The 26,930-nt window shown below is 47.6% G+C and overlaps 2 protein-coding genes across 2 annotated transcripts; both read right to left on the bottom strand.

Moving 5' to 3' along the window:
- Positions 1-14,551: 14,551 nt before the first annotated feature.
- Positions 14,552-19,445, bottom strand: LOC128266932 (uncharacterized). Its single transcript, XM_053003722.1, has 9 exons — positions 19,435-19,445; positions 19,154-19,367; positions 18,478-19,093; positions 17,983-18,143; positions 17,127-17,241; positions 16,358-17,032; positions 16,137-16,249; positions 14,787-15,683; positions 14,552-14,710 (listed from the first exon to the last, which is right to left on the bottom strand). The coding sequence occupies exons 1-9, from the start codon at positions 19,443-19,445 to the stop codon at positions 14,579-14,581; spliced, it is 2,934 nt and encodes a 977-aa protein (XP_052859682.1). The 3' UTR covers positions 14,552-14,578.
- A 1,457-nt stretch (positions 19,446-20,902) lies between these two features.
- Positions 20,903-26,111, bottom strand: LOC128277671 (protein FAM76B-like). The gene is made up of 4 exons (XM_053016166.1): positions 25,840-26,111; positions 25,228-25,406; positions 24,537-24,624; positions 20,903-22,820 (listed from the first exon to the last, which is right to left on the bottom strand). Exons 1-4 carry the CDS (start codon positions 25,930-25,932, stop codon positions 21,294-21,296), a joined length of 1,887 nt encoding a protein of 628 aa, XP_052872126.1. The 5' UTR covers positions 25,933-26,111; the 3' UTR covers positions 20,903-21,293.
- Between the last annotated feature and the right edge of the window lie 819 nt (positions 26,112-26,930).

Here is a 26,930-nt window from a genome sequence, read left to right as displayed (position 1 = left end):
GGATCCTGTGGGGTGCCAATACGCCCGCCTCTTGGATGGATGGTCAAACGGAAGCCCAAAGTGCCACCCAACCCGGCCGAAGGTAATCCTTCCACAGAAGCATCAGCATAAAAATGGTTGGGGAAAAAAGAACAAAACCACTGACAACGCGAACGCGCATCACCCGCCATCTTGTGTCTCACTAACGTCCCCCCCGGTGGGCACGGGGCACGGAGCGATACAAATAATGGACAACTTTCGGTGGACAGCACTCATAAATCACGCGCTCGGCCGAGAGTCCACTCGGCCATAACTTTAATTGCGCCGGACGATAAAGTCGGCTTATAGAAGCGCATAAACCATGCCGGACGATAGAGTCCTAGCCACCGGGAGGGTTCACCTAATTGTTCCCGAATCCTGCGCTCTCTGGTCCACCCTCGGGGGGACACACACTGTCGATTGTGTGGACAGCGCTGAGTGCCGCGAGCTTTCCAGCGACCAAATTGCTCCGAAGTCCAAATCTTACGGTCCGTTCACTTTGCTGGTCCGTGATGAAAAACCCATTTCGTCGTCCACCCGAAAGCGGCAACCAAATGAGAGACAACAAGAACGCCCAGAACCGGAGTGAAACTGGCACGCAAAAAGGATCATCATCGAAACGGATGGTAGCGAACAGCGCCCGCGGCCTGCGGCGTTCCCGAGGTTCTTGAATCGCTCGGCCCGGCTCGGTGGTCTAACGTTTCCGGTCGCCAACTCGGCGGCCTGGCCTGGAAAGTGGGAAGTGGGAAGTGGCCGCACCGCACGAAACTTACGTAAGCGGAAAAAGTTGCCACCACCGCCGCGGCGGAACCGGAACAGGAAGCATCGTTCAGGGAAGGGGCGAGCAATAGAGAGCGAGAGAGAGAAAGAGAGAGAAAGAGTGTGAGATAGAAAGCCTGGCACCGGTTGGCCAGAAAGAATGCGGCCGGTGTCGGGGTGCTGTCGGGCGAATTCATCAAAGCTCCCGGGAACCGAGCCGGAGTGCCGGAACGCTACCGGAACCGGCATCCAGCATCAAGAGATTATGTCTTAAATTACGACTGCCGCCGACTGCCGTCGCTGCTGCTGCTGCTGGGGCATGAAAGTGAAAATTTACGCCAACACCGCAATGATACGGCTGCTGGCGTGCTCGTGGTGCTTCCCGAAACGGAAGAGCGCCACGCCTTGCCAGGATGGAACATAATTATCCTTCTTGCGCTTTTCGCACGCCCTTCCGTGTGCGAGGTTGACAGTTGGACACTAGTGCTTTTCCGCTACGGGCGCCGGTGAATGCGCGAACCAGTGCGGAAGTTGCTCGGGCTCGGATGCTCCTGCGACGGGTCCAAAATTGTCTGTATCGCCACGCCGCAAAAACGTACTTTATCTTACTTTAGTGCAATCGGTGGGAAAGGACATGCCGGAGATTCGCGTCCGCCAGTCGGTGCCAGTCCGCCGGTGGTGAATCCTTCTTTTGAAGCATTCAAGTTGGGTAATTAGGTGATGCTCACTCTTCATTTACCGGCCGCTTTCCTGGCAGCCGTGGCAGTACTGCGGTTCCCCATTCGGCAGAAGCTTGGTGTGCCGTTTCGTCGCGTCAACGCAGAACGAGGATTACCGCTTGCTACATTGTCGAAAGATGTATTGTGTACGTGTGCAGCAGGATGAGTGTTCGTGAAGAAAGAAAGTCTGGAGCATATAGTCCAACCAAAGCTGGGTCCGGGGTCCTGGTCTTTTCTCTCCATAACTCAAGCTACTAATCCCACAGCGGGGAAACAATCACGAACAAGAGACATTGTTGCGACAAAGGAAGATTCAAGCAGAGTTGGCCACTTTTCCCTACGTTCAGCAACGCCACGGTTTGGCGAAAGAAAATGAACCAAAATGGCCAACTATGAACTGTGTGCGTCGATTTAGTTTCGCGACACTAATTCTGCAATCCATTTAGTTACCACAAAAAGATGATGAAAAATAAAGTTCAATGGAGTCTGTGTTTGGTAACAATGTCTACTGTTTTATAGTTCGCTAGTAAAGGCTAAGTTCCAGACGCCAAAACGGCACTGACTCCATCTGGCCGGCGCCGTCGACCGGGTGAAAAACGAGCCACGCAAAGTGCACTCTGAGAAGCAGTCACTAAATTTACTATCGCCAACCGACAGCAGTTGGCCCTGTCGAAACAGGAATTGTTTCTGCGGAACAATGCGTACGCAATATGGCAACCCTACAAAAGTATTATGACGGGAGCCGGGCCGGGCCGGGCCGTGCCGTGTGTTGCAAGTGCCAAGAAAGTGCCCCCGGGTTTCCGGGTGCGCCAGATACCTTCCACTCGGGCGCGCACTCTGGCGTGACTCATTTTATACCTTCCACAGTCACCGTATCTGCATCCCGAATGCAGGCAGCCGTCGGAACGAATGAACTGTCGGTCGGCAACCAGCCGGCCGGCCGGCACCCAGGTTCACTTTCTTGGGAGCTGCAAAAAACCATCAAATGGCACCGAGCAGAGAAGCCCATTTAATCCTCCGTCCGTCCGTCCGTCCATCCGTCAGCCTCACCTTCGACGGCCCGGTTACATCTTGCCTAGGCAGCCTTGGGGTATCCTTGCACCGGGCCGCGGTGGCCATGGAGCCGCCACCGGCGGACGGCAGTAAAGTTCCAAAATAAATGCGGATGTCGTAGATCTGGCTCTAGCCACCGAAGGATGTGCTAGAGTCGCCCGTAGCGTAGCTTAGCGTAGCATCTTGGGAAACCGTCTTGGCAACGCCTCGGCCCCGGCTGCCTCGTCAAGCATTTTACAACACGGCAACGGCAACGGTTCGGTCGCTAGGTGCAAAGCCTGGTGCCCTGGGATCACTGTACGGTGCCCTGTGCTCCTTCCTTTCTCTCTCAGAGCCACCGTTTCATTCACGTTCCACTCCATTGTGGTGCGACCCAAACTCGCAGCGTTATAAAAAAGCAACGACCAGAACATCGAAACTTCTGTTGCTGGAAGAAAGATTTTCGGTTCGGAAGTTTCTCCGTCACTCCGGTTCCGTGCGCTGCATAGTTGGGCTCTGCATACCCAATAAAAATTACGAACCCCCCCCCCCGCTCCCAGCGCGAAGGGCGAGCGGTCGTCCACTTCTTACGTCGTCTTACGGGCTTCTCCATCATCACGTTTGCTCCCAAAGGGGCCGTTCGGTGGTGACCTAGTCACTGGAGTTGCGGATTTTTTTTTTTGTACGGTTCAGCAGAAACTAGCAGAAACTGGTACGATTAGTTGGCTGGGTGTGTGTGTGTGAGAGAGAGAGAGAGAGAAACAGCGAGAAAGAAACCAGCTCTCTGTGCCCTATTTGGAAAGTGTACAGAACCATGAATTAATGAGTGTTTATGTTCTGAATTTAATTAACTAATAACAGAAAACTACATTAAAGCCCGTCGGCCAATGGACTCCACTGCCTCCGGCAGTTGTTATAATACAAAGTAATTGCCGTAATAGTGGTGTAACCATTACGGGTAGTAAAAACTTCACTCATACAGTGCACCGTTTCGCGGGCGCTGGACATAAACGTCCCACCGCCGTGGGAATAGCGATGAGAAAAGTTTATCACAATAGTCCGTGCACAAAGGTGCGGTTTGCATTTTAATGGACCGAGCCGAGAGAAACGTTGTGCTGCTTGTAGAACGCACGTAATGCGCGGATCCCATCGCAGGGACATCGCGGAGAGCATTGAGTAAAAACAATTGAAAATAATGATGTGCAATTGTTCAAATGTTCTACGAGTGCTTGTCTCAGCTGTTGCTCGGCTGTTGCTTAAGCTTAGTTAAATAAATAAAGAAATGACCAATAAATCGTGTTAGGTTGGCCCAACGTTTCCATAATTGGGTGACGCGATACATGCCGATCGGTGCCAACTGCCAGCTTCAACCGATAGAAAAAGTTAAGCAATGCATTAAAAGCTTCACCGTTCCAACACAGCCAATCCGTTTTTGCGATCATATTAATCAAACATTTATCGCAATCTGTTGCCGGCTTGGACTGCTTAACGCAATCAGAGCTGAAACCGCAGCAACATTACGGGAATTTGCATCGGTTGGCCACTGGTGAACATGATGTTCAAACACAATCCCAAGCACGATGACAAAGTGATGAATAATAAATTAATGAAAATTAAGACTATTGTACAGGATTTTTCTCCGTTAATCCCACCCGATCCCATCATCCCGATGGAGACGCATGGTGAAAAGTCTCTCATGTACGTCGAAAATCCCAGCATACCCAGCAGGACGTTGGGTTTTCACAATACAATTCGATACTAATTATATATTGGTGCCTGACTAACAATCACTTACATTATTCATCTCAGCTTCACAGCAAGCGTCGCCAGGCAGCATCACGACGAGTGAAAGCACGTTTGCTTTCTTCACTCACTCACGCACACACGCACACCACCGGCGAATCATATTGTATCATTCACCATTCATCATTATTTTAGCTTTTCCTCACACACACACACAGCGTCGCGTACGCTTCACCTGAAAAACCACGACTCGGGATACACTGGACCAACACTTATCGACGGGCGACTGGGGCCGGGGCCTTTCCTGCTCGGATTGGGTCACCTTCTGCGCGCACTCTGGACACGGGGGGGATCGATATCTCGGGAAATATTATGCTAACGCACCCGCACCAATTCAATCAATCGAGCCCCATCGAGCCCGCAAACGCCAACCTTGTCGGACGCCGTCGTCGTCGTCGTTTTCGTCGTATCGAACCCGACCGCTACGACCGATTACACTGCGGCGCAAAATAGGAGAAAGAAAAAAATGGGAAACCTTCTTCGATTAATTTTCCTACGCACCAACGTAAAACAGAACACTGCGGGAAACGCGGAAGGGAATCATCGGAGCAACATCATTCACAATATTTTTTTTTCTTCTTCCCGATTCAATCTTCTCCGCCATCGTTGCCACTCGATAGGCCGACTAGTGAGAACGCACACTGTCACTGTTTATCGTCAAACCCGGGCAAATAGAATGGCATGCCCCGTGAGCCGTGGAGCTCCGTGGAAAACTCGCGCCAGCCGAAAGGGTGCAGCTGCCGGCGGGTTTGCAAATTCCCAAACACACACACACACACACACACCGTCACCCGACAGCCGAACCAGGGCGTGTGTCCTGGCGCAGGTGAGCTCAACCTGGCCACTCCCAGCTGCATGCACGCACGCACACAGCAGTGTGGGCTCCTAGGGCGGCCTAATGCTTTATGATGGGTTAATTTCGGTATCGACTGCCATCCAAATCACGCGACGAGTGGCACGGAAAATAGGCTCTAAATAGCGTACACCTCACAGTCGGTTGATAACGCTGTCACTCTTGCTTATTTCTAGCCACACTATCGGCGCAGCGGGTCGCTTCCGGTAGGCAGTTTCCGGCTTCCAGTCTGCCGGCGGGGCCATCCTGCTGGAGGCCAGGCAGCCCATCAGCATCAACGGGCACCCGACGACCAGCTTGCCAGGATGCCGAAGGTATTCGTCCCGCGTGAGCCGCTGTCGTTGGCGATCGAATCGCAGCGCATGCCTTCCGATTAGTTCCGACGGCGTATCGAGTCCTGTGAGTGAGCATAAAATGAAGAAAGCTGTTAGTGTACGAGCGTTCGCGGTGCGAAGCTATTCGCAAGATCTGATTGTGACTTGATGATTGCGTCGGAATGAATGTATCTAATGAATAATGTGACGCCACTTAGAACCTATCGGCACGGTGTCACCGACAGGCCAGCGCCAGGCACTGCAGCAGCATATTGATGAGGCTCTACCCTGTGCCGTGCCTAGGCCACACCTGGACCCCGGCCTCGGTGTCCGCCGTTAAATGAGTAATTGGAAATGCAAATTAGAGCGACTTCACTCTCCGCGTTTCAGCGACAACGGCAGCTGATGGGCTTTGTTCATTTACGGTCCATTTATGTGAGACAGAACTTCTGGACTCGTGGAAATATTATTCATCTGTCATTCGGTACCGTGCACAATGTTTTAGTGTTGTCACCAGGATCCTCAACGACCGCTAGTCAATTCTCCATCAGCTCACAGCATGCCTCCAAACAATGGCGAACGCACTTCTTAAGCGCTTCAATTTATCACCTACGGCAAGTGGCACCTGTAAGCTGCAGCTGGGCCTATAAACCACCTACCACGGCCTAAATCGCCCATTACCGTAACCGAATCCGCCACAATCGGGCGGCCGGATGAACCTACCGGAACACCCTGCACCGTGTATCGATTCTGGGTGGCGGTGGCTTCGGGAACCACTTTGAGGTTATGTCCAACCAGTGCCGTCGCCCCAGGCCCAGGGGTTAGAATGCTAATTGTTCGAGCGTGAAATTACAATTTCTTCCCCGGCCCAACGCCCGACCAACTACCCTCCGCCCGCGCGGTGAGTTCCCGCGCCCACCGCTCAAGAAGACATAAAGTAAGGCACAGCTCCGACTCCGAGCGCCGTGCACGGATCGCAATCGGATCGGAGCGCAGCAACTGCTGCTGCTACGGCCACTGCTGGCGTCAGTCTGCCTTCGAGCGGTCCTTCGTGCCGGCATGCCATTCACCAATCTAAGGCTTCGGGCACCCTCACACGTAATTAGTGCCGGTCCGGGTGCGGGTATCGGTTTACATTTGCAAAGCAGATTACTTGCAGGGCCCTCCGCCAGTGGTCGCTGGCAGAACGCGGCTTATCATCACGAGTGCGTGAAAAAGAGTGCCAGCGAAGGCCGCAACGCATGTTTGACACCTTTTCCGGTCATCACGGCAAACACTTCTATGCTGCGCGCCTTGCCGATAGGGCCAGGGTGCCGCCGTGGAGTGTCCTCGAAGTGACCAAAAAATCTACTCCACGCGGTCGGCTCGCTGGGTCAAGTAAATATGCCGCAGTACTAAAAAAAGCGAACCGTTCCAAAATTGATGGCGAAAATCCCGCTCACTGCGTTACTTATTGGTCTGACATTTCCTCAAAAGCCGAACCGAGCCGTATCGAAGTAACAAAGCCAGGAAACATTTTCCGGAAAGTTTGTTGACAATCGAACGATAGCTCATCGAACGGTTCGATTCGATCTCGCCACATCTGCTCTGGTTTGCGTTCTTATCTGATCCCGCTGGTTGGCTTCATTAATCAACTCGGCGATAGCTAATGAGTGTGTATTAACAATATTTATGACACTTAAACGTTCCCACAAACGACAAACGATTATTTGACAAACGATGCGCAGCTTTCATCCACCACCGACGACTGTGTTGGGCCTCCGACAACGGCTAATACTGGAATTAAGAGCCTGTCGATGGTAACCACGAGGGCCTGTACTATGTGACAATGTTCCACCAGTGGAGCGGAGTGTATGTCACAAGCAACGCCTCGTACTTCGGCAGCTGTCCGCAACATGATCACCCACCGCGACATACAGCAACATAACCTAATCGATTTTCCGGTCACTGAACTTGCCAACTGAAACTCGTGCTGCGTGATGTCCGCTCTGTGCCCGTCCCAACCGCGATGGGTTTAATCACCAAAATGGAACCGTTGACGCTAGTGTCTCACCAGGGAGTTTTTGTTGGGGCTTGTGCTGTGGGCTTTAGGTGGCCCAAAGTGGGCGCCATCGTCCTGCTGGTGTTTTCGCTTTCGACGAAAGTTCATTTGTAAAACTATCCATTTGTGAACATTGAAGCAAACAGAATGGAGAAAGAAACCAATAAATAAACCAATTCCAACAACCTCGTTCGTGGGCTCGATTGATCGGCGAAACGTAGGGAGCGCTCCACGGGGTTTACGGGTTACGTGCGCAACAAAGTGTTCCTCGTCGATGGTTTGGATGCCGAACCCGAACACGCACCGCCCAGAAAGTTCTCCGTTTTCATCCAGGTTACAGGCTGCTCCATTTTCCGACACACTCTGGTTTGTGCTGCGTGCGCCAGTTCGCCTCCTTGGCCGAGTTTCTAAGGCACGAAGACAAAAGTACACGTGCGTCTGCATAGTGTTGGAAAACGTGCTGCTGCTGCTTTAACTGAGGATCGCATTGGATGGGAAAATATCGAGCGTGCTTGTAAAAGGTTCCCGCTTCGATCCAGCCCACCGAAGGACATCCTAACGGACATCATGCTGACGAATTCATATCTAATCATCACCACCACGGGCCACGCGTCTCTAGTGCTTCGTCTATGTCTCACAATAATCGTTAACAAAACGGGCTCATTTAATATTTCAGGGCCAACCGGGAATAATTGAAGGACCCTTGTTGTTCAGCCGACGGCTGCGGGCCACTGGGTGGGAAAACACGAAACAACGAACGAACTCTTGGGAAGGGTTTAAATATCCTGCTGGGTCCACGTCCCTGACGACGTTTTTATTCTGTTCGACACATGCAACATCCACCTTTTAATGCTGCTTGCCGCGTACGAAACATGGTTGCACCACGAGTCCTTCACGTTATCATAATCGAATTTTGAGCGTTGAGAACGAACGGCGACGGCTTGTCTTGCGGAACAGAGGCCGAACGAGCAAAGTGTCCCCGCGCCGTGTGACACGTGTCGTGCGATATTGGATTTTGAAAAGTGCAACGTTTCTGCGCGAAATAACCATCAATCAATCGTGCGACTAGGTCGATCCATCTGCTTCACGGACGCGGGACACTTTATTAATATTTTCTCGTTTTCGCGTCGCGGAAGCGGAAGGTGAGAACTGATGTTCGATTCACACTGAGAAACTGATGTTCGGTTTTTGAGCAATATACATCGCTGACACACACGGCGAATATAATTATGAATCCTACCGTGGAACGTAGAACGTGGTACAAACGTGCCTCGACAATAAACCAAAATCAATAAACCATCCAGAGATTACTGCCATAAAATCGTTCCGGCTCAGCAATGCCCAAGGGTGTAGTTTTCTTCAAGCATATCAGGATGATTTTTTGAGCACAAAACTCGGGTGTACGAAACTGTTATCATAAAAAACTTCCTCTGCAGCTCTTGAAAGCGACCCGAATGCCACTAAGCCTGCTCAAAACACCCAAGTATCAATCATTGCTTTATGATGGTCGATAGTGGAACACAAACAGAGCAACAACGACTACAATAAACCCGAGGGGCAATGTCTGAGCTATCGTTGGGATGGCTATCGTCTGAATTGCACAAGGAATTGTTGGAAACGACCTTTCTTAAAACTAGTTGTTAACTGGATTGCAAGGCAATCTAAAAGCAGAAAACTAATCAGGGCATTAAAATGCTCGGACGCATGTAGCTGGCGCATTGATTTACCCTGATAAAAATCCAAATTGCATTCGATATGCAGTCGTTCCAGTAACTGGGGCGTGCAAAAAAGCGTGCATCTAATCTTACATTCAGCAGAATGAACGGTTTTTCGAGCGCCCGAGCCAGCAGAACACCACATGCATAAATGTAAGCGACCATCACGGGCCCGGGCAACCACAATAAAAGCAGCACAGCGCTCCATAAAATTCATAAAACAACCGAATGGAACCTCTTTCCAATCAACTCCGGTGCCAACTGGAAGGCGGTCCGCCACTGGAGTTGCACCGCAAGTGTGGCAATATGTAAATTATTGTTTCCATTTTCCACTGCCATTCCCACGGTCCGGTGGCAGCATCCACGGCGCTGCACACGGCGCTTTTCCTTGGCCCCCACCCGAAAACCCCAGAAACCATCGGGAACATCTTTCGGGGCGCCGGTTCGGCCCGATATGCAAAGTAGGTCGCCAGGAAGATCGGTAAACTGGTGCGCTGGTGCCCAAAACAAGCCGGGCGAGCCGCAGAAGGAAAGAAACAGTTGAACTTTGCAGCATCGTGCGAAACTTTTAACGCTTGGCGAGCGCCCGTCGCTCGTCCTTCGGCCAAAGTGCCATAGAGTGCTCAGCATGGCCAGGCCAGGAATATTTGCATGGCCGCGTCTTCAGCGGCTCGGCAGTCGTCGTGTCGTGTAGTTGATTGTTTTAATTTTTGTTTTGGCACCATCGGCACTGGCTGGCGCTGGCCGATGAAATAGGGTCGCCAAAGACTTTTCACGAGCCGGTGGGGGGGAAACATCCTGTGCACCCCTCAATGCAGCACGGCGCTTCGAAAACGAGTGCCATTTCGTCGACACTTCCACTTCGCCGTTGGCCAACAATTGCCAACAGTTTTTTGTTGGGTCCGAAGGTAAGTAAAAAAATGGGTAAAACACAACAAAACCCGAACGCATCAAGCATCGGGCGATGCCGTTTGATTGCAGCATCAGAAGGTACTCGAGAAGTTGCCGCTGACACCACATCCTTACAACGGAGGCAACAATGACCGGGCGGCCACGGTGCTTGGGTCCCCATGGTGACCGTTGCCGGAAGTGAACCACGGTCACTGGACTACCAGCACCGCAGCACTCCTTTCATGCGGTAACGGGCCTTTTTTGCTCCTTGTGACCATGACCGGTACCAGGCCGGAGTGGGCTGCCGCTGAGCGAATTTGCGCCCCGCTGGGCAGCCCCGTTGAGCAGCCCGCTGCGTTTGACGTCATTGGTGGAAAATGGGATTGGAAAGTGGCCGTTCTACGCAAACGGCACCATTTATGCGCCCGCTTCGGCGAATTTTCGATTAGCCCGAGCAGGGCAGAGCTTACGGTTGAGAGACAATCCGTCAGCGGTGAATAGGCAAGGCTTTCCAAGCGGCCCTTGCCGCGCCTTGAGAGCTGTGACTTGCGCTGCCCGTTTCAACCACAACGGTTTTGGTTTTCTTTTGAAACACGAAGATCACCATACATTGGAAAAATCAAGGAACTGAACAGTAAGCAGACTAAACAGCGCACCATTTTCCAGCTCTCTTTTCAATATCAAACTTTAATCCTCACTCAACACGCAACACATCGAATTTCCCGGTCAGATAATACAATTTACTCTGTTCTGTGATGTTTTACTCCAAAATTAATTAAACCGTGAATCTACACCACCGGCAAGATTCGGCCTCCGACAGCGCGATTCGTTCCCATCGGAAGCAGTGCGCGTCTGTTGACATCCTATGCTCGCCCCTTATCTCAGACGCCCACCCCGCGGCCAGTTGGCTAGTGAAAATTTATGATTACACTCGTTAGCAGATCCACTTAAGCCGATGGACAACGGCGAACCCACGATGTACTCCCCGTGACGGTGGTGCACTTGCTTCGGTCTTCGGAGGCAAGTCGTGGCGCCTCGAACGGTTCGGCTTTGCTGTGCTATGTTGCAACAATACCTACGGTGGCTGCCTCATTCCGGGGGTTGCCACAGTGCAGGCCAGTACGGGTGCGGACCAAATATTAATCACCAGCGTGAAGATGGATGATTCGGAGATAAATTTTAACACCTCCGGAAGGCAACCCGGAAGCGCTCGAGCAGCGAGGTATCCGCTACATTGCACCGGGAAAAGCAACCGTGAAACCCCGGGGTTCACCTAGCTCCTTTCACCATCAGGTAGATAGAGCAACGTATTTCGAATGTTACCTAATGTAACGGCATTATTTATCGAAAGTTTTCAGGTTTAGTTTTGCTCACTCATATATTGTTGCTCGTGGGGCTTTAATTTATAATCACTCATCGCGGACCAATCGGATTTGCTTGAATCGCTTTCAATCGCTTTCGTTTTGAATCGCTCCGTTTTGAAACGATTATTTTTTAAAGTTGCCAGCCAACTAACGTAAAACACCTTCAATCATGCAGCCGAGTCGTTTCGCTTTTTTTATGGAACTCTGTAACTAACTCGTTAGGACACTTTAAAGAGCAAATGTCTTTATCGTTCTGACTTACGCCCAAACCGTAAGCCATAAAACATTGGGAACTTTTTACACCGAACTGTCCTGTCCTGGTGCCATGCGAACCATTGTAGATTATTCCACACATGATCATGTACGCATTATCGCCCGGAACATTGTGGCTTGGTAGCACACCGTTCCATCCATACGGCTCGGTACTCGGTATTAATAATTTACAAGATAAAAAGGCCCACAAACGGCAAACACACTTACAGTCCCAGAATTTCCCGACTCTCCGACCGCACGCGAGAAACATCCTGGCAGAGCCGTTTTCACTGTCCCAGCCCAACATGGGAGGGTGCAGTGCGATTGCTCCTTGTTCGATGAACAGGTTTTTCCTTCCTTTCCTTGAACAGGGTTCGTCACATTTGGTGTGCTACAAAAAACGAGGCTCGCGCTTTCTCCTGAATGCGGCCACTGCTATTCAATGGCTGGCTGGTGGACTGGATGTGAACACAGAAAAAATTGCCTTTTTCGACGAAATAGTACAATATTTTCCATGATTGTGCGTAAAACAAAGGCTCACTTCACTGCTCACTCACGACCCTTGTAAGCGCTCCTCACGTCACTGTATCCATCGGCAATAAAGCGAGCCAGGCAAGCGAGGGTAAAAACGGCTACGCCTTCATGCGCGTTCACTGCAGCAGGCTTCACGGTTCTCACCCGCTAGCGGAGCAAAAAGAATCGGGCACCACGAATTGCAACTCTTTTTACGGTGCTAGTGTATAACTTGCACTAAATCCTATCACTTTTTCCCGAAGCACTCGGAAAATTTGCTCTGCCACGCGCTCGCCGAGGCCATGGTGTGTAACGCACGAACCAGAGTGGTCTCCACCGAATTGTTTGGCGTTTGATTTGCTTTAACAGTTTTGCTATTTTAGCTCAAACCGTTCACAGATGGGTTTAAGAATGAGTCGAAAAAAAAACTAGACCCCGACTAGTGATCCCGTGTCACTCACTGATCTTTCCGTCACGAACGACAATTCTCGACTGAACGATGGCCGCTCTTGTGCAACGGCTCACCGCCATCAACACCAATCGAATGCACAATGGATATCCTCGGATCCTCTCGTTCTCTCTCTTTGTTGCTGTCGCTCTCTCTCGTCTAAAATCTGCAGCTCGCTCGCACTCTCAACGGGCCCAGTGGAAGCATTTTCTCATTTTCGCCAAACCCGCGATGAATCATATCCATACCCGATCGAGGTCCTGCCGCCGTTTCATGGGCGCCTTCTCACGGTGCCGGGGCTAGCAGTGAGAAAAGTGTGGAAAACATGTGCCACGACCACATGCTGCCGGAGAGTCGGTTCTATAACACACTTTTCCGGTTCAGCAAACTCTCTTGCTCAGCTGGCACTTACTCATGCTGCTCGCATTGTACAGGGCGCTCTCTGTGTCTCTCTCGGGGGCTGCAAACGAGAGCGAATGATAAGCCTTTCTGGTTGCAGGTGTTTTCCGATCAAAAGTTTTTCCTCAGTTCAGCTCGTGAAGAGCAGGAAAACATCGCATCTGTCGGCAGTTATTGTTCATTGCTGATTAATTCGTTTCGATGTTTCTGGGTGCTGTATATCAGGTTCTTTCCAACACAAACATTTTGTCTACCAAGCGCATATTTTTCGTTTGTCTGAAATGCCGAAAAACTGCCAGAACATAGCTTAACCTTATCTTTTTTTAATCTTCAGTACTTATAAAACTCGGAGATGGACTACCTTCAGCATGTTGGTAGCTTTTATTTCTTTCTTAATTTTTATTGGTACACCAACCAGTTTCTTTGCGAATACTAGGAAAGATCAGAAAACTACGCTAAAAAGGCATGTACTAGTAAATATATTCGAATCAAAGATGTAAAAAATGCAAAGGAGTATTAACAGTAAAACAAGAAAAAAGATTAGAGAAAGGATAATTGTTAATAATTTGTAAGAGATACGATTTTGTCAACTTAGTATCTATGGCTTAGTCATTTAACCGACGCTTCTTTGGTGAAATGGCTTGACAGCGTACCATTTCCGGATCATTCATATTCGATAACAAGTGGCCTCACACATTCCTTCATGCATTGCGGCGCAATTGATCTGATCGTATCACCGAGAACCTGGATTGGTTGATGCTAGTCATGGTAGACGCATAGATGGCACGGCTTCGAGCTGACTAATGGGTACGATGTTTGGATGTAGAGTAACAGAGTTCGATCATCTGAATTGAATCGACGATCGCAATAGAGTCATTTGCTATCATAATTACATAATAAGCCATCTGCTGCCGAATTTTAGAAAAGTGTCTAATCTTACGAAATTCTAATATTGAGCATAAGAGCACGTGTTTTTTCAGTTCTGCACTCCGTTCTGTCCACGAAAATAATTAAAAGGTAATCAAACCCCTCGGGGTTACTAGGTAAGGGTAACTCAGAAACAGTTCTTAAGTATTTGTTGGCCTAATGATCGTTCGCTTGAAACAAGTGTTAAATCGAAACCATCACTAATAAACCAAAAAACTGTCTTGAAATGAACAACAAAAACATTCTTGCTCCGGTCAAGTATTGCTACGCCATATATAACCGGCACAGATATTGCTGTAAGAGTATAATTCTCTCTAACCTATAGTATTATCGTTAATGTTTTAAGTATAATGACAACACATCTTTTATCTTAGCAGTAAGAGTATGATAACTAACGATGTTACTCTTTCGTCGGTAACAACGGATAACAGTAAGGCACTTGAACGTCTTACCAAAAAATACTTAATCTCGACCATTGCTACCGAACGGGATAGTTACTGGATAACTTTGGATCACTCGCTCGAATCCTTTCAAAGATTCGGACGAATTCGTAGCTTCTTCACAATACTGTTCACATCAGTATCAGCACAGACGCCCTCCAATTCGTGCAGCACTTTGCGCTCCTGTGCATCTTTAAGCAGCGCCGACCATACCGGTGTTCTCTGGTGTTGAAGAACAAAACCACATTTCAGAGATAAAGCAGATTTAGAGAAAACCTACATACATGAGGATGCTTACCATCAAACTGCCAAAGTTGCCACAAAGTATGAGACTATGCCGAGCACGGGTCAGAGCGACGTTGATCCGCTCCCCAGAGTTGAGGAATCCAGTGCCAATGGAACGGGCCAACGAAACGAAGACAATGTCGAACTCCTTGCCCTGTACCGAATCGATCGAATGAACTGCGATCTGCTGTAACTGATTACGCTTCAATTCAAACACCAGTTCGGATTTGTGCCTCTGGTACGGTGTTATGATGGCAACGGACGTATCTTTCCTGCAGTATGTTAGCACCTGCTTCAACAGCTTCACGACAAATACCAACTCATCACGGTTGTACACTTGGTGCTGAATCTGGGTCAACTCCTGATCATAGCCCAAACTCAGCACGAGATACGGAAGCAACGGCAGCTTACCACCGGCTGCTGTTGTCGGGTGGCAAATCAATCGGCCGTCGTAGAAGTGGTTATTCGGCCAGCTACAAATCTCCGGGTGCATACGATACTGTACGTTGAGCATTTTGATACCGGCGGAGAAGTTCGCTCTGTGAAACCATTTGTACATGCGACTGAAGAGAGAGTCACAAAACCCGGCCTGTTTCGATTTGTTTGATACCACGGTGGCCGGTAGCTGCTTGACGTCACCCACCAGGACCAGCTTCGTCATATCGTACTGCAACGGTACGAACGAAGACGGTTCCGTGCACTGGCTCGCTTCGTCTATTATACACACGTCAAAGATCGTATCACAATACGCTGCAATCACATGGCAGCTACCAAGCGTCGTACAGACAATGTCGGCGGCCTCCATAATATCACGCTTGGTGGACTCACAATCTCGCCGCGCATCCATCTTCAAACTGCTCAAGCGTTTGATTACTTCTTCCAGTTTAATATGTCCATCATTCGGCAGCAACTGTAATATAAAACGTGCCGTATATACTTCTAGCGCTTTCTGAACGTTTAAAGTTTTCTTAATGTTTAACGTTTTTTTAAGTACTCCCAAGAACAGTTTGGCTATACACTGACAACCATCGTTAAACTAAGTGTATTTGCGTTAATATCCAGATGTGGGGGACGAAGGCTCTCGACGGCGAGCGGTGGAAAGGTTCCCTGAAGCAGGCAAAGACCGCTCGGCGGTTGTAGCCGGATAAGTAAGTTAGTATTTGCGTTAACAACTTCACACAACTAGTTATTGATATTTCGTAAGTGTTTTAAAATTGTAAATTTGATAGAAACAAGACTGTAACGTTATATGACTTTAAACTTTAATTTGACATGTGTTTCTCACTGTCTGTATTGTTAAACTGTTAATTGTTATTGGTGAATTGTTAAACTTGATATTGTTACATGAAAATAATCAACTTACACGTTTGTCTTGCATTTTCTGGTACACAATTTGTTCGAGAACAATTGAACGGCATGACGCATCGATCTTGTCCCCCGCGCCGATCCGGACCAAATTGAAACGGTGTCCCTCGGCTACAAAAGATATAACAGTAAATAGTCGCCCCATAAGGTCTAGTTTTCTCCACTTCTACGGATGTCGTTTGCGCCCCATACTTCTCTAGTACACATCTCAGTACCTACCCAAATCATTTCGTAGGTCGATCAGCTTGGCAGCAATCACATCAACCGCCGTATTCGACTGGGCACAGATCATCACCTTCATCGCAGGACGCCGAAAACGCCATAGTTCTAGCGCAAGCTGGCTAATGACTCGTGATTTGCCCGTGCCCGGAGGTCCTTGGATCAGTGAAACGCTAGGTGACTCCACCAGGCAGCACTCCTCGAGCACTGACAGCATAACATTCATCTGCCCTTCGTTCAGGGCATTCGGAGTGATCCTTGCCACGGTTTCCATCCTAACTTTGCTGTGCTTCTTAAACGCATTTTCAGGCACAACCACCTGCTCTCGGTTTTGTTCCGGATCGAGAATAATGGGAAGTATGCGAGAATGCTCCATCATGCACAGTCCAATGGCCTGCCGTATGTGTGAACTGATCGATGTGATCGGTCGGAAGGTGATGCTGTCGTCTTTATGCTTTTCCATTACCAGCTGATCAGACAACATATTCATTTGGCACGTGTAGCGCTGGAAAGACGTTCCAGCCGAGTTGTTATTGGAACCGCTGAAACATGCTTTGATATTTCTGATTATGTGACCGAAACAACGGTTTCGCTGGCCATCAAGCGTGGGGTAATCGAGAACCCCAATCATGCCCGCCGATAATAACGGCATATCATTCCGCCCTCTAGTATGCACTAGAAGAATAAAACAAAAAAGAAATAAGTCCCAACCCAAAGCACACATGAGGGACAGCAAAAAGAAAAACTGCAATAAAACATAAACACTCACCTTCGCAATGGAATACTTTGAGGGTATTTTCCCCAACCGTCGTATCAGTTAGACGAACGTACCATAATCGTGAACTCTTCTTATAATAGTCCCAAATGTCATGTCTCAGCTCAAGCTGCAAGAGAGGATGCATCACACGACACAATTCGCTGAAGTTGGAGTATTTGTCCTGCAACTGGCTCACGCAGGTAGGCAAGTGCAGGTGGGCAGGTAGGAAGGTGGGCGCAACCGATGCCTCGAGCCAGTCTGGTTCCCATCGCAATATGCAGTCAAGCAGTTCTCTCTCGCTACTAAGGCGAGTCGCCCGGTATTGGTATGCAACTTCGGGTAAGCGTAGTGACTGAATCCCTATTCCTATCCACCGCCCAACGGTGTGCGTAACGTTCAATGTATCATTAAACGAAACGTTTTTCTTTACACGCGCAGTGCGATTGGTCACATCAGTGAGCGCCGATTTGAGACCTCTTTTACCGCCTACGGTAGCGGTAGCGATCGACGTTTGGATCGGTCTGGCAGTTCTAACTGAAGCACTTTTTGTGCCTGCGGTAGCGTCTTTTCGAAGCGTCTTTGGTGCATTGGTCGGGGCTAGTTTTGGTATCTTAAAGCTTTCTGTTTTCAGTTGCTCCACACTTTGGAATGTTAGCTTTTTAGGATACCGTACGCCCGGAATCCAACATTCGCTTCGGTTCTCGACAACTTCATCCAGACGAGGAAGCTCCTCCAGCGTCGTAGATTGTGTACATAGAATACCATCTTCGTAGGAAGGGCGCGAAATCGTGTTTTTCGCGGGCGCTTTTTTTGAGCACTGTGCAACCGGTTCCATAAGAAAGTCTCCCCGATTAGGAGTGCACTTTACTCTCGGCAATGTGACGCCCGTCTTTTGCTGTGCACCGATGCGCTGTCTAGCTTCCAGGGTCTTTTGCGTTGACTCCTTTGCCGCCACCTCTTGCAACTTTTTCGCAATCTGCTTATGGTGTTCTTTCTTTTTCGATACATCAAGCACACTTCTTTCCGACACTAAAAATGCAGGGATAGTAACATTGACGAAAGGGTCACACAATATTAAAGCAATACTTACCACTAGCGCGACGTTTCATCTTTTGCTTTACTATCCTCTCCGCTTCAACAACCGAAAGTCTGCGCTTTGGAACAGGCTTGGATGGGCTGTCGCTCGGAAAGGATTGTCGACTAACGCCCGTGGTCGTTCCGCTCGATTCAATGTCATTGTCAAAAACCGAGCATCTGCGCTTCCGCATAGGCTTTGGATCGCACAAGATCGCTTGACGGTCAGATCGCCCAAACGGCCATCCAAGAGTGTTGTTGAGTTTGGAGAACCACTCTCCCGAAGTACGCAAAACATCCGGACAATCGTTGGCATCTTGTCCTTCGTCTGGTACATCTACACTTTCGGTCTTGATGTTTTCCAACACCATCTGCGAATAGTGCTGGTCAGTGTACTCGTCATCATCCAACACGATAACGGTCGAGTCCTCGCTGTTCTCATGCACAGGAGAGTCCGGTATTCGGTGCAACGGTGGCAATTCGACATCGTTTATCTCACTGTCGCTCTGATACGGAAGTTCAACCTTGTTCGGAGACCTTGAACCGGTTTCTTCGTTAGCATGTAAGAGCGGCGGAAGAAAGGGTTTATCCGGTGGCTCACACTGCTCTACTTTCTGCTCGAGTGTGGTCGGTGCAGCCGATGACGGTGACATGCCGTTTGTTGTTTCACCCAAGCTCTCGTCATCACTGATGACTATTACATTGTCCTCCGTTTTTACTGTTGGGACTCGTGGTCTGTGGCGACAAACCCGAAACAACAACGCATGTTTTTGGATTTGGTAGTAGGAATCGTCGTACATTGCCGGGCAGCCAATGCCAATCACGTCGCCCTCCTTTAGAATCTCAGTGCCGCGGTTTTTTTTGTTCAATATCTTCTGACCATTTATGTGTGTCCCTGTCGATGACTGCAAATTAGATTTAAAAATAGTATAAAACAATTCGTCGTCCAAAGGGTTCTTTCGTACCGAATCGTCAGTTATCACCAGCTGCCCATTAACACACTCCACTGTGCAGTGCGTTCGCGAAACATGCCGGTAATCCACCGAATTTAAGTGAATACATGACATCGGATTATCGCGCATAAATTTAATGGGTCCCTCCCTCGGAATTTCTATGGTCCGGAATTCTGTCTGGTGGAGTCGGCGTAAAAACCAAGCCGATTCATTGTTGCTGTTATCGCTGCAAAAAAGGCACACGTAATTGGCTGCGTAAAGGGACTTCAGCGCTACAATCAGTGTGTACTTACCTGTTGCTCATTGTGACTTTGGTAGTAATTAAGAATATGGACTGAAAATGAAAACATGAAACGATTGAATCAATTGGAACGAAAGCGAAACGGCCTAAGTCTCAGGAATTCCGCAGCACACAGAAAACAGTTTTATTGTTTGAAACAGTTTTGACAGAGCGTCGATCGGACATTTTGACGGACTGTTCTTGCAAAGCAAGCAATATCGAAAAATGTGTGGAATCAGCATCTTTCGCCTAAAATCAACATATGCTCCATGCAAAATCCAAACAACTAACCAGATTTTAATGAAAAAAATTTGTGTTTACCAGAAACTACTTTTACGCGGCCACACGATGATTTTTAGGTCACGCGATGAACCCTCTGTCATCCATGCGATTTTTTATGGCCATCTTTCAGATGTACGAAAATTCTCCAAAGCATCCCGATTGAGAATTTGTTTCCCTTTCGAGATTAAATGAAAATTCCATTTAATATAAACTAACATTCGACAATTCTTCCGAGCGATTCCAAAAGAAGACTCATATTATTGGAATCGAAATATGGTGCCGATAGTTTTATGGTGATAGAGCGAGCCGTTTGGTAGCCAATGTGCTGCGGTGCTTATCGCCATCTTGCTTTAGCTTAGCATATAACTATATGAAAAACAGCTGCATTGTTGGCAACGAAGGAAAAATTGCCCTTGTCCCACGTGAAATTCGTTCGTCTACAAAAAAATAAACGGCAACATTTCCCAACAAGTTTCCCAAACGGGATGTCAAAAATTGCTTTGCTTTGTGACGTAAGAACTTCGAATGCGGTTTATTGTGAGCATTTGTTTACCATTGCTTCGAAGCGAAACTCTTCATTAAAAAGGTGATATTCAACATATCATTTATTAGCAAATGCACGAACGTTTTATTCTTTTTTGCACCTTTCACAGCACGCTTTACAAAACAGTATGTGGGCATTACGGTCGCTGTTCCGGTGCGCAGCCATGCCGGTAGTGGGAAACTCTTTCGAAGCACTCGGGCTACGGATGTCAGCTTCATCGTTCCATTCGCTGACCGGCTGTAGCTCCAAACCCTCCCCACTCACGAATCAATGTTCTCGAGAGGCGATTACCGTACAACACTTGCTTCAGCCACCACCGGTACCACTACTTTCCCTTGCATGCGGCTTCAAAGTCAAGGGCCGGCTAAAGCGACGGTGTAAGGATTGCTACTTCGTCATGCGCCAAGAGCGGCTGTACGTGATATGCAAAACACATCCGCGCCATAAGCAAATGTCCATGAAGAAACACGATCGTAACACTTGGATACTAACCGATGCAACACAAAGTAAAGTAAGGGCCTGGTGAAACAATTTTCATCGGATGTAGTGAAAAGACATAATAAATACTTTGCTACGGACTGCAAAAGTAGCCAAATCGATACACACATTGAAAAGTTCCTTGTTTCAGTATCTTTATTTTTATTCAATAGTTTCATACTTTCGCGGCACATTCCCCAGACACGCAAAGCGATCATTGAAGCAACAAATCCCCATTGGCACGGGGAAATCAGCTTGTTGCACCGTGTTCTGGAAGTATACATTCGTGACATACTCGTTGTGAGTGGCCTGTTTGCGCGGTAGAGGTATATAATCTTATGATAAAATCGATTACGATCCCGGCAAACATCAGTCGCGGTCCTGATTTGTTCGTTTAATTTTAATTCCATGAGTCAGGCGAAAGGTTATGGATCGGGGCGTAAGAGCGGGGAAGTAGAAAAATGTGCTCATCAGAGGCATCCATATGTACAGTAATGGTACGATTTGTTCTAGTGTTAAATAGTTTAAATGAAACGGGTGCCACGCCAGATCTCGCCAGATAGGAGCCCCTAATCGGAATCTCGGTCACTGTCCGAACCACTGTTCGATCCATCTCGGTCACTCTCCTTGTCACTTCCACCCTTGTCAGAGTTATCGTCCCGATCGCTTTCCTTGTCCGATTCGTTGTCGCTACGGTCGGATCCACGGTCCGAGCCACGGTCCGAGCCACGATCGGAGCCCGCCTCGGAACCTTGCTCAGAACCACCATCCTCCGAACCACGCTCTGAGCTACGACGGTCCTTTTCCGGTGTGTCTTCGTCCCGGTCCGAATCGTCATCTTCATCCTTTGTTGAAGATCCGTTACTGCTAGCCTTTGGTTGTTGCTGCATTGCGTTACCACTGCTGCCACCACTGTTGCTACCCACCAGCATCGTTGGTTCCGTGTTCTGTTCCTCCGATCGTTTCCGCTTTTTGTCTTCTTCATCATCCTTATCCGAGTCGCGTGGGCTTTCCTTGCCCGAATCAACGTCTCGGGGACTATCTTTTCCACTATCGCGCGGTGTATTACGCCCCGAACCGCCTTTGTCCGATCCCTTTTCGCTATCGTTTTCCTTGCCATCTTTGCTGTCGTCTTCATCCTCATCTTCATCGTCCAGCACACGATTGCGCCCGGTTCGTCCAATAGAGGATACTTTTTCTCGCTCCACGTCTTTCGCTTCTGCCGCCCGAAGTTTGCTGAGTTTGGTAGTGGCCAGAAAGCCACCAACGGGTTTCTTCTTTTTAGTTTCGTCGCGTTCCTTGACCGCTTTCGAAAGAACCGCTATTTCTAGCAGTTGGGACTTAATTTTCTTATTGAGCACATCCAGCTTAAACTCGAAGTTTTTCTCCATATCCTTGTACTTTTTCATTAATTCCTGCTCAAGATGAAAGTGTTTTCCCTTCCATGCGCTTATTTCTTTCTCCTTCTCCAGTATCACGCCGTCTTTTTGCTTAAGTTTACGCTGCAGTGTGGCGATCGTTTCTTTCAACTGAGTCATCGCGATCACGTGATCGGAACTGTGCGGATCGACGTAACCACCGCTGTTGGCGCTTTTTATCAGTTTCTCCGGCATCATTTCCGGTATCATTTTACCCGTATCGGTACGTGCCTTTTTGTTAGATGCGTGCCGTCCATTATCTGCCCTGCCGCCTCCGCCGCCTCCTCCTGTCCCACTGGGTCCACCGTCTGTACGATCGACTCCACCACCGACACCAGCCCCACTTCCAGGGCCAGTAGGTAGCCCAGCCGGGCCTCCCATTGGTGCAAGACTCATATTCAACTCGCCCAGTGGAGGCAAACTGGACATACCCATTCCGCTGCCGCCACCACCCGTGGAACCACCCCCTAATCCTTTTTCCCGATCATGCATTCGATCACGGCGATCACCGCCGCTTCCGGTGGTTTGACTGTTCACACCACTACCAAGTGGTGGAGGAAAGGATCCTTCAGCCGCGCGCTTCTTTGCACGGCGACGATCATTCTCTACCTGACGGGCTTTGGTGAGAGCCCGTTTATAGGACAGCGTACATAGCCAGCACAGCAGTTTGCCATCAACCTGAAAAATAGAAATGAAACGCCATTAGTGCTAAATAGAATAGACGTCCGACAGAGTTAAATAGCGAATCGTGATGGTAAGGAATGGGAAGAGGGTTATACCACACCAAACGAAACATCGCACACCTTCGTTTTACACAGAACCTATGGTGAAATTGACTGAATTGCCATATGTTTGACTAACGTGGGATTATTATCCAAAAAGCTGCAACGCTTCCAAACACTTTAGTTCCCTAACTCAATGATTTGTGACTGCTGCTAACTATTGCTTCTACTTTCACTGTTGGCAGACAGAGGTGTCTTAGAGACAGAGATGTCGCTAAGTCGACGTTAAAATCGGAAACGGTAACACAAAAAATAGAATCAAACGTTAAATAACAATCTTTCGATTATAACGCACATGAATCAGCGGTAACATGACCATACCACATGCCAGTGTGTCCATTATTCGTCGTAAAAGAGCAACTTATGTGAATTACAATACCATGTGCAAACGTCGTTAATAATTACACCTACTCAAGGTGTTTATCTGATATCTCTTACGCTAAGAAACTAATAAGGGGTATACAATGTATCCGTAAATCGTGATTGTCCTTCAAACTAATTGTCACTTATTAAATTAGATACATAAATATACAACAAAATTGTGCTATAAATTACGTCGTACCTTTTCTTAATCTGTTCTAAAATTTGTTTCATATTTCGCTTTGAAATGTTATGTTGTTGAAATCCCTTCGGGCTTCAATAACGTTGTATGCAAACATGAACCTTGCTAGAGACATATGTTACGCGACTTATAGAAGAAACAAACAAATTTTCGATAAACATTCATTCTGCGTTTTCTTCGCATTAAAACAAACTCACAGTACTTCATACTATATACTTAATCCAAAAGTGCTTAGTTTGTAGGATTGTTAAATAAATAGTAATTATAAACAGAAGTCAGAAGATTTCTCGTACTGCCTCCATTGTGTTCATGTATGCATTTTCTCCTTTTTTAAACGTTTGCTCCTGTTCATCTGGTTCGCAGTTTTATTTTACCTAAATCTTTCGTGATTACCTTAATCACCACTAATATAGATAATAGATAGTACGCCTTTTCTTTAACGTGTCTTGAGTGTCCCTCAACTTTCTCTCTTTAGCTTTTTCAACCCGCTATCTGACATAAAACTGAATACTTGGAAATCTATTTTCAACATTTTGTCTCAAACAATCTCGTCCTAGATGAATAACGTTGCTTTTTAACCCGAAATACACCTCTGCAGAGTATATCCCAACTTATTCAATTAATGTTTGTTTCGTTTGCTGAGTGTTATGTTTGCATCACTTCGACGTAAGTGCCTTATACGCCGAATGCTGCGCCAGAGAGGCGTTGAAGGTACTGCTGTTTCGTTTGGCGTTTGGCGAGATGATCACGGCGGTGGTACACACTGCCACATGAGTTCTTCTGTATGCTGCGCAAAGGCGCTTCGCCATACAGCCTTCCGACCATACGCAGCTCAGAGCCACGATCGCTTCTTGTCCCCGATCGATCTTGTGTACGGCGGCGACACTTTTTGCACTGGTTTGATTGGACAGTGATTGTGGGTGTGTGCATGTGCTTGTAGTGGTGCTTGGCCACGACATCCGCCCTGAAGGACGCGCTTTTCTCACAGCGAGCCAGCAAGCCTTGGCGCGTGCTTCAATTACCGAACGCCACACGGGTTGCAATGCTAACCTTATAATCAGGCCTATTAAAGGCACACCGCTGTTTACACTGATCGCACGTTACTGCTGGTCCATACTTTAACTCGGAGTTTGTACACCTAATCGGGGGATGGTATAAATATGTTTGCGTCATAATCAAACGATTTATAGGATTTCGATGTTTTGTAGTATTGGAAGGTTTTGCGATCGATTTCGTTTGGTTGATGTGGTATAGAAAGGGCACCAAAGGGCTGGAGGCTGGACAATGCCAAGGAAGGGAATGGGAATTCGTGTGTTCAATTTCTTCCCAAAGGAAATGCTGCTCGCTAACAAAATCAGTTTAATCCAGTCAACAACATAGATCGTAAAGCAAGTTTTAGTATTTTTTAAGAGAGCAAACTGAATTCTTATTACCTTTCGGCTCCAAAATTAAAAATACATTAAGACAGGTTGGGAAGTATATTAATACAACATGAGATGGCCAAAGTTAATGTACAATGTGCAGACATTTTGGAAAAGTCAAATCTTAAGGTTTAACTTATAAATTTGTTTACAATTGGTACTAATTTACGTTAAGTCGCATAAAATTGTTGCTAAATTTGACAACCGTTCGCTAATTTCCTTTCAGAAGAAGTAACAATCAGTGGGGAAATAAGGGAGGGAGCTCAAGACTCAAGACAACAGAAACGCGTGAACCGTGGTCGAGAAAAATGTACACAAACCTTTGGCATTTGGACCCGATGAAGGCTGCGATGATGTTGCATAGCTCGCAGGCGGACGGTTTGCCATACTGTTTCACGTTCGCTTCGCACTTTCGGCAGATCGGGCTACCTTTGGACGTTTGCTGGAACTCCGAGCGGCAATAGGTACACTTTACGACGGGAAACGAGCCGCGACAGTCCTAACGGTGGCCACGGAAGTACAAAAAATGAAAAGAAGAAAAGTGTATCATTAGTTTCATCAATCGCAACATTCAAGGTCACGAATAAATCGGCGCCGAGACGTAGGGCTCGTTACTAGGTCACTACTTCACGGCCACTCTACCACTGGACACAAACCAGCAGGCATTTTGGCACGAATACTGCGAAATATGTTCACTCCAAACCAAATGCCCTGCGTTTGACCGCCAAAGCGCGACGTGACGAAGCTGACATTCACTTTATGAATCACTTCAAACATTCACAACACAGGATGCCATTTTCTCGCACCTCCGTGGCGTCACACGCTTCCGCAAAGCAACCCTTGCAGAAATAAGGGAATCGATCTAATCGAGCCTAACTTTTGCATTTTTCAGCCGTACGGTAAAGTACGATTTGATGGATGTGTATATTTACCTTGCAAAGCTGCTGACCCGGAGATAATTCTTCAAACGGATGCCGAGAGAAGCATTTGGAGCAAGCAAACAGCATCATTGAGCTGCTGCTCATTTTACTGCCGAATATTAACCGCCCGATACGAGAGACGAAAATAGGTTAACAACACAAACAATAATGGCCCGTGGGACTTGTTGGATATTACGAACAGAGAACTGTTTTCACGCTTTGCTTTTTGCAGCCTTTTAGCTATTTTTCGTTTGTCTTTTTTTTTTTTCACACAACGCGTTTCTTTCTTCGCTTATACCTTGTTCTTGCTCTTCTTCTTGTTCCGTTGGTGTCGAGGGCAGGCGAAATACGACTGTCACCCACCGATGCCAACATTTTCGCCTGTATTTCGCCTCGAGCAGCGCTATGTTCACAGTGCTGTGCGTTATTTTATGCACGTTGTGGCTGTGCCATTCTAGTTTCGTAGAATTTCTTCGTAAATTTGTTCAAATCATTTTTGTCAATATGTCTTAAAATAGCACAATCGAACACGACGCATTTGTATCCTTTTGAGTTGAGGGACAATGTTCTTCGAGTAACTAAATTTCCAATTGAAAAGCATTCGAGAATGTGGAACAGAAATAATTTAAAATTAAAAAATTCGGGCGCTTGGTTGAAATGAGTAATCGTAAATTAAATGGAGCTTTGTCTCAACGATTGCTACGGCTCCAGCCTTATCAGCTGCTACAATGTTGCATTTCGAGATTACCTTATCTTAGCAATGACCTATTGCAATATTTACTTTAGTTTGAATTATGTCATCGAAAATGCTTGAAACAAATGCAAAGTAATTATGCTACAGTTGAAATTCTATTGAATTCATTTCTCAACATTGTTTCAACGACTTTAAAATACCATTGTGTACAATATAAAAACATGATTTTTTAGTTGCGTCTCGCAACATCGGTAAAAATATTCAGTGGCCCGAGTTGTTAGACTTTTTCGCTTCGCAGCTTAATCTTTGGTTGCTCGATATCGGCCTTGCTTTGGATTATTTTAAGTTCCCGTTGCTGCGACGTTACAGGAACCTTGCCCTCCAGAACTTCATCCGGAATGTAGCTTAA

The sequence above is a fragment of the Anopheles cruzii genome, chromosome 2 (genome assembly GCF_943734635.1).
Source record: "Anopheles cruzii chromosome 2, idAnoCruzAS_RS32_06, whole genome shotgun sequence".
NCBI classification, from domain to species: Eukaryota; Metazoa; Arthropoda; class Insecta; order Diptera; family Culicidae; genus Anopheles; species Anopheles cruzii.
This window is presented reverse-complemented; position numbering and strand designations above follow the sequence as displayed.

Excerpts from the sequence above, each read along its gene's own strand:
- LOC128266932 (XM_053003722.1), bottom strand. Across the intron at positions 16,250-16,357 it reads CGACCTACGAAATGATTTGG|CCGAGGGACACCGTTTCAAT; the intron begins GTAGGTACTGAG and ends TATCTTTTGTAG. Across the intron at positions 14,711-14,786 it reads GCAACTTTGGCAGTTTGATG|AGAACACCGGTATGGTCGGC; the intron begins GTAAGCATCCTC and ends CTTCAACACCAG.
- LOC128277671 (XM_053016166.1), bottom strand. The coding sequence starts at position 25,932 with ATGAGCAGCAGCTCAATGATGCTGTTTGCTTGCTCCAAATGCTTCTCT. Across the intron at positions 24,625-25,227 it reads ATCGGGTCCAAATGCCAAAG|GTGTACAAACTCCGAGTTAA; the intron begins GTTTGTGTACAT and ends TCCCCCGATTAG. Across the intron at positions 22,821-24,536 it reads TTAATAGGCCTGATTATAAG|GTTGATGGCAAACTGCTGTG; the intron begins GTTAGCATTGCA and ends TCTATTTTTCAG.